At 53.6% G+C, this 9,541-nt stretch overlaps 1 protein-coding gene across 1 annotated transcript; it reads left to right on the top strand.

The window, feature by feature from the left end:
• Nucleotides 1-6: 6 nt before the first annotated feature.
• On the top strand, nt 7-9,254 carry KCNK6 (potassium two pore domain channel subfamily K member 6). The gene is made up of 3 exons (XM_008070076.1): nt 7-88; nt 8,402-8,797; nt 8,963-9,254. Exons 2-3 carry the CDS (start codon nt 8,482-8,484, stop codon nt 9,184-9,186), a joined length of 540 nt encoding a protein of 179 aa, XP_008068267.1. The 5' UTR covers nt 7-88; nt 8,402-8,481; the 3' UTR covers nt 9,187-9,254.
• The last annotated feature ends 287 nt before the right edge of the window (nt 9,255-9,541 follow it).

Raw genomic sequence — 9,541 nt, 5'->3', positions numbered from 1 at the left:
AACGCGCCGGGCACCGCCAACGCCTCGGACCCCGCCTGGGACTTCGCCTCGGCCCTCTTCTTCGCCAGCACGCTGGTCACCACCGTGGGTACGTGAGCGCCGCCCCAGCCAGCGGGGAGCGGCCCCGCTTCGTGCCTGCGCCCCGGGGCCCCGGAGCCCGCACGGAGTGGCCCGATCCAATGCCCTCGGCCCGGGATCCCCCAGACCCCGCCGCGAGAGCCCGGGACCCACACTCTTGAGAGAAGCCCTCTCTCCTAGGCGGGAACCATCCTCAGTGCCCTTGGGACTACGGTCGCCCTCAGGGTACTTAGCAGAGAGCCTCTGGGACCCCGTTCCTCCGTGTCAGCCCCTCTCGGGACGCCTCTAGGCTAGGGCTGTCCTCGGACACCTCCACGAGGACCCAGGACCCTCTCCTGAGACCCGCGCCCCACCTGGACTGGGACCTCGCCCTTACCTCTAGGTCCCAGTGGGCATTCCTTCCAGCGTCTCATGACTCTCCAGAGGTGACCTTCCGGAAACACCCCTTGGGAACCACACCTCAGTCACCTCTGACTCTGGTGCCCCAGCCAGGACCCTGAATCTTCCAAACTTTTCAGGGTGCTGACCCTAAAGACGTTTGTCCCGGTAGAGGTTCCCCAGCAAGGGGCCGGAGCCCCCATCTGAGACTCCCACCCCGTCCCTCGGGACCTGGGCCACTCTCCAGCAAGGGTCTCTGCGCTTCCCCAGACCAAGAACCCCCGCCTCCCTCTTCTGGCCCTGGAGTCCCCAGCAGGTGACTCACACTCCAGGCACAAGACCCCTCCCTAGGCACCCCACTCCATCGTGTCTTCTTCCCTGTCCCGGGGAGCCCTCAATGCAGGGCTTTCCTTCCATAAGAGACACCATCTGTCCCCTCTGGACCTGGGGCTCGCAGTTGCAGCCCCAACAGGGACGTGGCAAAAGCACCTGAGGGCCCCGGGAAGTCCCAAAAAGCCCGACTTGGGAAAGCCCTGGGTTGCAGGGATCTACTGCTCCCTCCTCAGCCCCCTCTTGGTTTCTCTGTTTCGGATCTGGAATGCGGAGGAGGCTGGGGCAGGGCTAGCCTCCTCTCCTGACTCCCCCTCCCAGCTGGTAGACAAAGGCCACAGGCAGCAAAGCTGGATGATTTCTCATTAGCTGATCTCCCTGGGGGCTTGCCCACACTCCCAGGGTCGCCCGACCTGCTTCTGGGCTTCCCTGCATCATGTGTTTGCTTCTGCCTCTCACCCCACGGTGGCTTCTGAGAAATTGTCCCTGGCAGAGCAGGAGAGGGAAGGCAGGCCCAGCTTGGTGGCGTCCCTGCTTAGCCACTGCTCGCTGCTAGGCCTCCGTGTCCTCCCCATCTGTTCAAAGGGCATAGGAACACTCCCCACTTCACAGTAATGGTAATAGCCCGAGAAAGGCCGTTATTGGCCCTATTTGTTTTTTAATTTTGAGTTGGGAGTCTCACTCTGTCCCCCAGGCTGGAGTGCAGTGGCATGCTCATGGCCACCGCAGCCTGGACCTGCTGGGCTCCGGCGATCCTTCCGCCTCAGCTTTCCAAGTAACTGGAACCACGGGCACCACCACACCCGGCTAGTTCTTTTGATTTATTGTAGAGACGAGGTCTCATCATGTTACCCAGGCTGATCTTGAACCCACGGGCTCCAAAAGTGCTGGGATTACAGACTTGAGCCAATGTGCCTGACTTTTTATTTATTTTTTTGAGTTGGAGTCTCACTCTGTCACCCAGACCACAGCCTCAACCTGCTGGACTCCAGCGATCCTTCCACTTCAGCCTTCCAAGTAGCCAGAACTACTGGTGTGCGCTATCACGCCCGGCTAATTTTTTTTTTTATTGTAGAAATGAGGTCTCACTAAGTTGCCTGGGTGGGTGTCGAACCCATGGGCTCAGGCAATCCATTCGCCTCAGCCTCCCAAAGTGCTGGGATTACAGGCTGAGCCACCGAGCCTGGCCAAATTTTTTTTTTTAACATAGTGATGGGGTCTCACTGTATTGCCCAAGCTGGTCTTGAATTCCTGGCCTCAAGCAGTCCTCTCACCTCGGCTTCCCAAAGTGCTAGGATTAAAGGTGTGAGCCACCATGCCTGGCCCCAATTTATTTATTTTTTTTAATTGTCGGGTGCAGTGATGCACCCTTGTAGTCCTAGCTACTTAGGAGACTGAGGTGGGAGGATCATTTGAGTCCAGAAGTTCCAGACTGCAGGGAGCTATGATCGTGCCACTGCACGCCAGCCTGGGTGACACAGTGAGACCCTGCCTTCAAAAAAAGAGAAAAATTATTCTAACACTTGTTAAAAGTGGACATTTATTGCAACAGAGAAGAGACTATTGCAAAGGGCGGAGAAGATGAATTCAACTCTGACTACAGCAGAGACAGCTGGAGATGAGTAGCTGGCGAGTAGGGTGAGGGGATCAGTGAAAAATTACTAAGAGGAGAGACATCAGGGTGGGAGCGTTCTTGCCAAACTTGACTCCACAGGATTCTTGCTAAAGACATGCCAAGAAGTCGGGCTCGGTGGCTCAGCCTGTAATCCCGCGCCTTTGGGAGGCTGAGGTGAGTGGATGACCTGAGCCCGCGGGTTCGAGACCCACCTGGGCAGTGAGACCTCATCTCTACAATAAATCAAAAAATCAGCCACGCGTGGTAGCGCGCACCTGTAACTCCGGCTACTCGGAAGGCGGAGGCGGAAGGATCGCCGGAGCCCAGCGGGTCGAGGCTGCGGTGGCCGGGAGCGGCCACTGCCCTCCAGTCTGGGCGACAGAGTGAGACTCCAACTCAAAATAAAGAAAGAAAGACATGCCAAGGACATAGATAACAAGAGAAGAGGGTGAGGAATTCAGTCAGACCTCAAGGGTGAGAACAGCAGAGAACAGGACTCCGAAGAGCCAGACTCCAGTTGGATCAAGGAGCCAGGCTCTGTCGGTGTGAATCACTGGTGATGACGCTGATGTTTACGGAGCCACAGTGTTGATCATTATCATCGTGGGCGGAGCCGGAGCCCTGAATGTGTCTGGAGAAATGGAAAGCCAACTCTATGCCATTCAGAGAGCCCACTTCCCACAGTGCCCCTCGCCTTGTCCTAGGCCCAAGTCTTGCCCCTGGAAGTGACCCAGGCAGTCCTAGCCAGAACCGGGAAGCGGAAGAGAGGAAGTGAACATGACAGTTGTGACGCCGTGCTCTCATGAGGAGCTATGCTCTGTCCTGACCTGAGAGGATATCACTGCTGCATTTGAGGGTGGGATTATCCACGAGCCCATTTTAGCGGAATAGGAAACTGAGGCTCAGGGAGGGGGAGTCACTTGGCCAAGGTCATGCAGGGAGTAAATGGCAAAATACCCTTTTGGATTTAGGTCTTTGAAGTAGTAAGTTGAGGCTCCCAGGCCCCACTCCATTCAAACTCTACGCTTTTTCTGATGCAGATTTTGTGTCATTTGCAAACCTGACCTTCCAGCCAGGCTGCTGGAGTTTTTCCATCAAAGCCTGAGGGTTGGAATCCTAAGTAACAAACTTCAAATGACAGTTGCTTAAATAAAACGGGAGTTTATTTCCTACTCCCATGCAAGATAGTCGTTCTGAGACTGGAATTGCGCTGCACGGTCAGACCCACGCTCCTTCTCAAAGACCTCTGTGCTCCTCCAAGCCTCCTCTGTGAGCTTTCTCCCTCAAGGTCACCTAGGGTCCAAGATGGCTGCTCAGCTCCTGTTTTCTTGCCTGTGTTCCAGCCAGCAGGAGGGGATGGGGGAGAAGGAAGATGGGCAGCCTCTTTTCCTTAAGGACTTTTCCTGAAAGTTGCTTGATGCTTTCATGTAGACTTTGTTGGCCAGAGGTTAGTCACAGTGCCATGCCTAGCTGCAAAGGCAGAGGAGAGACCGTCCTTATTCCAGGTGTCCAGCTAAAAACCAGGAGTATCCTTTATTTCTTCAATTTTTTTATTGTGGTAAAAATACACATAACTTTTACCATCTTTTTTTTTTTTTTAATTGGAGTGTCATTCTGTCATCCAGGCTGGGGTGCAGTGGCACAATCTTGGCTCACCTCAGCCTCAACCTCCTGGACTCAGGTGATCCTTCTGCCTCAGCCTCACAAGTAGCTGGGACTACAGGCACGTGCCACCACGCCTGATAATTTTTTTGATTTTTGATCCTCCCGCCCCGGCTTCCCAAAATTACAGGCATGAGCCACCACGCCTGGCCAGTCATTTTTAAGTGTACAGTTCAGTAGCATCAAGTACATTCATGTTACTGTGCAGCTAGTCATCATTTTTCACCTCCAGAACTCTTTTCATCTTGCAAAACTGAAACTCTGTAGCCATCAAACAATAACCTCCCCTTCTCCATTCCTCCTAGCCCCTGTGCACCACCATTCTACTTTCTGTCTCTGAATTTGACTACCTCATGTGGTGAAATTGTACAGTATTTGTCTTTTTGTGACTGGCTTGTTTCACTTAGCATGATGGCTTTAAGGCTTACCCATGTTGTGGGACATGTCAGAATGTCCTTCCTTTTTAAGGCTGAGTGATATACCACATCTTGTTTTTTCATTTATCCATAGATGGGACAGTGGTTTGCTTCTGTGTTACAGCTATTGTGAATGCTGCTATGAACATGGTGTCCAGACATCTCCTCAAGACCCTGCTTTCAATTCTTTAGCACAGGGGTCCCCAACCCCCAGGCCACAGACCAATATCCCGGGGTCACAAACTAGTAGGAACCAGGCCTACTGTTAGGAACCAGGCCACACAGCAGGAGGTGAGGGCCAGGTGAGCACTACGTTCTGTCAGATCCTTGGCGGCATAGGAGCATAAACCCTACTATGAACTGGCACGCGAGGGATTTAGGTTCTGCGCTTCTTATGAGAAACCAGCCGGGCTCGGTGGCTCAGCCTGTAATCCCACGCCTTGGGAGGCTGAGGTGAGTGGAGTGTTTGAACCCGCGGGTTCAAGACCCGCCTGGGCAACTTGGCGAGACCTCATCTCTACAATAAATAAAAAAATAAGCCAGGCATGGTAGTGCACGCCTGTAGTTCCAGCTACTTGGAAGGCTGAGGTGGAAGGATCGCCGGAGACCAGCAGGTTGAGGCTGCGGTGGCCGGGAGCGGCCATTGCACTCCAGTCTGGGTGACAGAGTGAGACTTCAACTCAAAAAAAAAAAAAACACAAAAAACCAGAATCTAATGCCTGATGATCCCCCCGTCCCTGTTCCGTGGTAAAATTGTCTTCCATGAAACTGATCCCTGATGCCAAAAAGCTTGGGGACTGCTGTTTTAGAGTATATAAAAGCAAGAGATCCTTCTGTACAAAAAACAGGCACCAGCGAATGCCTGCTCCTGTGTGAAACATGTCCGTGCTTGACTGGAACACGGCCTGGATCTGTAGTCTTTTGGGGAAGACATTTAACTGTCAACATAAACCAGGCCCTTCACCCCCCCATTCAAATCTCTCTATAGTTAAGCTTATTTGGGAAATAAAAAATATTTTATTTTTTAATCTTTAATTTTATTTATTTATTTATTTATTATTTATTTATTTTTTTGAGTTGGAGTCTCACTCTGTCGCCCAGGCTGGAGTGCAGTGGCCGCTCCCGGCCACCACAGCCTCAACCTGCTGGGCTCCAGCGATCCTTCCGCCTAAGCCTTCCAAGTAGCCGGAATTTCAGGCGTGTGCTACCACGCCCGGGTGATTTTTTGATTTATTGTAGAGATGAGATCTCGCTGCCCAGGCAGGTCTCGAACCCACAGGCTCAGGCAATCCACTCGCCTCAGCCTCCCAAAGGCGTGGGATTACAAGCTGAGCCACCGAGCCCAGCTTAATCTTTAATTTTAAAGATGTGGGGTACAATTCAGGGTTAGGTATACAAATGTTCATTATGCAGGTACCTTTTTTTTTTTTTGAGGTGGAGCCGCACTCTATCGTCCAGACTAGAGTGCAGTGACATACTCACGGCCACCCCAGTGTTGACCTGCTGGGCTCAGATGATCCTTCTGCCTCAGCCTTCCAAGTGCCTGAAACTACAGGTGTGCGCTACCACACCCAGATAATTTTTTTATTTATTGTAGAGGCGAGGTCTCGCCAAGTTGCCCCAGCTGGTTTCAAATCTGTGGGTTCAGGCAATCCACTCACCTCAGCCCCTCAAAGTGTTGGGATTACACTGAGCCCAGCCATGCGGTTACCCTTGTTGATGAGGGGTGCCTCCAACAAAAAAGAGATTTTAAACGAGACTTTGCCAGAGTGAGTCAGACTCAATGACACCTGAATTCCCTTTGATCATATTTTCATTTGCAGAACTCACATTTACACTGACTGACCTTACTGTGTTCCCACAGTCCTCTGGGAGCCCAGTGAAGCTTGGCAACACCCATTTTATTTATTTATTTTTGAGTCAGGATCTCATTCTGTTGCCCAGGCTGAAATGCAGTGACATGATCACGGCTCACTACAACCTGGACCTTCTGGGCTCAGGTGATCCTTCCGCCTCAGTCTTCTGAGTAGTTAGTACTACAGGTGTGTGTCACCACACCTGGCTTATTTTTATTTTTATTTTTGAGTTGGAGTCTCACTCTGTCGCCCAAGCTGGAGTGCAGTGGCATGCTCACAGCCACTGCAAGCCTCAACCTGCTGGGCTCAGGTGATCATTCTGCCTCAGCCTCTCAAGTAGCTGGAATTATAGTGGCTAATTTTTTTTATTTAGTATAGAGATGAGGTCTTGACATATTACCCAGATTGATTTTGAACCCCCAGGCTCAGGCAATCCTCTTACCTCCGCCTCCCAAAGTGCTGGGACTGCAGGTGTGAGCCACCATGTCCAGTCAACATACCCATTTTAGAATAGAGTAAACTTAGGCTCAGAGCCAGGTGAGAGCTTACACCCTTCATTCCTTATTTTGACAAATATTGATTGAGTGTCCATGTGATCAATGCCCACAGCCGTGACAAAACAGACAAAAGCCCCTGCTTTCCTGGAACTGACACCCTAGTGAGCAGATGGTAGCCAAATAAATAAACCGTATAGTATGCAGAAGACTGAGGCGGAGGTGAGAGGATCGCCTGAACCCAGGGGTTCAAAATCAACCTGGGCAATATGTCGAGACCTCGTCTCTATACTAAATAAATATTAAGTGCCATGGGAAAAAATAATAAGAGTTGGGTAAAAAGAGTGTTACAATTTAAAATAAGGTGGGGGGGTATAGTGGCTCAAGCCTGTAATCCCAGCACTTTGGGAGGCCGAGGCAAGAGGATTACCTGATCCTGGGGGTTCAAGACCAGCCTGGGCAACTTGGCGATACCTCGTCTCTACAATAAATAAAAATAAAATAAAAATTAGCCAGATGTGGTGGCACGCACCTGTAGTTCCAGCTACTTGGAAGGCTGAGGCGGAAGGATCCCCTGAGCCCAGCAGGTTGAGGCTGTGGTGGTTGTGAGCGTGCCACTGCACTCCAGCCTGGGTGACAGAGTGAGACTCCAACTCAAAAAAAATAAAATAAAATAAGGTGACCAAGGGCTGGGCATGGTGGTTCATGTCTATTATCCCAATACTTTGGGAGGTGGAGGAGAGAAGATTGCTTGAACCCAGGAGTTCAAGACCCGCCTGGGCAACATAGTGAGACCTCTTTGCAAAAAGTAATCCGGGTGTGGTGGCGCATACCCGTAGTTCTAGCTACTCAGGAGGCTGAGGTGGGAGGATTGCCTGAGCCCAGGAGGTTGAGGCTGCAGTGAGACATGATCATGCCACTTCACTCCAGCCTGGGTGACAGAGTGAGACCCCAACTAAAAAAATAAAATAAGGTGGTCAGGGAAGGCCTAACTGAGAAGGTGACGTTTGGACAAAGACCTGAAGGAGAGGAGAGAGAGGAAAGGTGGATCCCAGGGGAAGGGCATGCCACAGGGAAAGAACAGTCGGGGCAAAGGCTCTTTGGCGGGAGCGTGCAACTCTGGTGGATCCTATGGGCCTCGTGGGTCGTGTTGAGGTCTTTGTCCTCTCACTGGAGTGAGATGAGACCCCAGGAGGGGTCTGAGCAGGGGAAGGGCGTGACTGAACTCAGGAGTTCATGGCTTCTGGCTGAACAGGACCCAGAAGGAGGCTGCTGCGGTGGACAGGACCAGAGTGGAAGCCCCGAGTCTGGGCGGGGAGAAGCAGGTGGCTTCTGGGTCTCTGTGAGGGTAGAGACAGCAGGCTTCCCTGACAGCTGGAACGGGGTGCATGCAAGGGAGTCGGGGATGAAAGCGAGCTGCCGCAGAGGACTGGGGGTGCCCTCACTGAGAACGGGGCCAGTGTGGAAGAGGCAGGCTTGGGGGCAAAATCAGCTCTCAGATGCCCTAGGGTGGCCAGAGATGTCTCTGCAGAGGGGTCATGTGTGCAGAGGGCTTCCCCCTTGCTCCCGCAGGCTACGGGTACACGACGCCACTGACCGACGCAGGCAAGGCCTTCTCCATTGCCTTCGCGCTCCTGGGTGTGCCGACCACCATGCTGCTGCTGACCGCCTCGGCCCAGCGCCTGTCGCTGCTACTCACACACGCACCTCTGTCTTGGCTGAGCACGCGCTGGGGCTGGGACCCCCGGCGGGCGGCCCGGTGGCACTTGGTGGTCCTGCTGGGAGTCATAGTGACCACCTGCTTCCTGGTGCCGGCTGCGGTCTTTGCCCACCTGGAGGAGGCCTGGAGCTTCCTGGATGCCTTCTATTTCTGCTTCATCTCTCTGTCCACCATCGGCCTGGGCGATTACGTGCCCGGGGAAGCCCCCGGCCAGCCCTACCGGGCCCTCTACAAAGTGTTGGTCACAGGTGAGCCGGGCACCTGAGGGCAGGGTTTGAGGAGGGCCTACCCCTGTGGGGGGGGATGGTGAGGAAGGGGCACAACCCCACCCAGGGGGGATCCTGTGGAACCGTTGCCCTGTCTGGAGGATCTGAGCCCCAGGGGGACCTCTCGCCCCTCTGCCATCTCTGCAGTCTACCTCTTCCTGGGCCTGGTCGCCATGGTGCTGGTACTGCAGACTTTCCGCCACGCGTCCAACCTCCACGGCCTCACAGAGCTCATCCTTCTGCCCACTCCATGCCCTGCCAGCATCAGCGAGGATGAGGATGACCGGGTGGACATTCTGGATCCCCAGCCGGAGTTGCACCGGCAGCTCTCTGCCAACTCCCACACCGACTACGCTTCCATCCCCAGGTAGCCGGGGCAGGCACTGCCAGGCTGGGTGTGCCCGGCCTGGACCGAGGGGACTGTGTAACCAGAGCTGGCAGACAAGAAATGTCCATGGCAACTGGGCACGGTGGCTCACGTCTGTAATTCCAGCACTTTGGGAGGTGGAGGCGAGAGGACTGCCTGAGCCCATGGGTTCGAGACCAGCCTGGGCGACATGGCGAGACCTCTTCGCTCTGATCAATAAAAAAAACTAGCCAGGCGTGGTGGCACACGCCTGTATTTCCAGCTACTTGGAAGGCTGAGGCGGAAGATCACCTGAGCCCAGCAGGTCAAGGCTGCAGTGACCATGAGTGTGCCACTGCATTCCAGCCTGAGCGACAGTG

Source organism: Carlito syrichta, unplaced genomic scaffold (assembly GCF_000164805.1).
Source record: "Carlito syrichta isolate Samal-C Ts95f unplaced genomic scaffold, Tarsius_syrichta-2.0.1 Scaffold111539, whole genome shotgun sequence".
In the NCBI taxonomy this organism is placed as follows: domain Eukaryota; kingdom Metazoa; phylum Chordata; class Mammalia; order Primates; family Tarsiidae; genus Carlito; species Carlito syrichta.
This window is presented reverse-complemented; position numbering and strand designations above follow the sequence as displayed.

Bases quoted from the DNA above. Each gene is read 5' to 3' on its own strand.
- KCNK6 (XM_008070076.1), top strand. From the start codon at position 8,482: ATGCTGCTGCTGACCGCCTCGGCCCAGCGCCTGTCGCTGCTACTCACA. The intron at 8,798-8,962 runs GTGAGCCGGGCA...CCATCTCTGCAG, and splicing joins CTACAAAGTGTTGGTCACAG to TCTACCTCTTCCTGGGCCTG.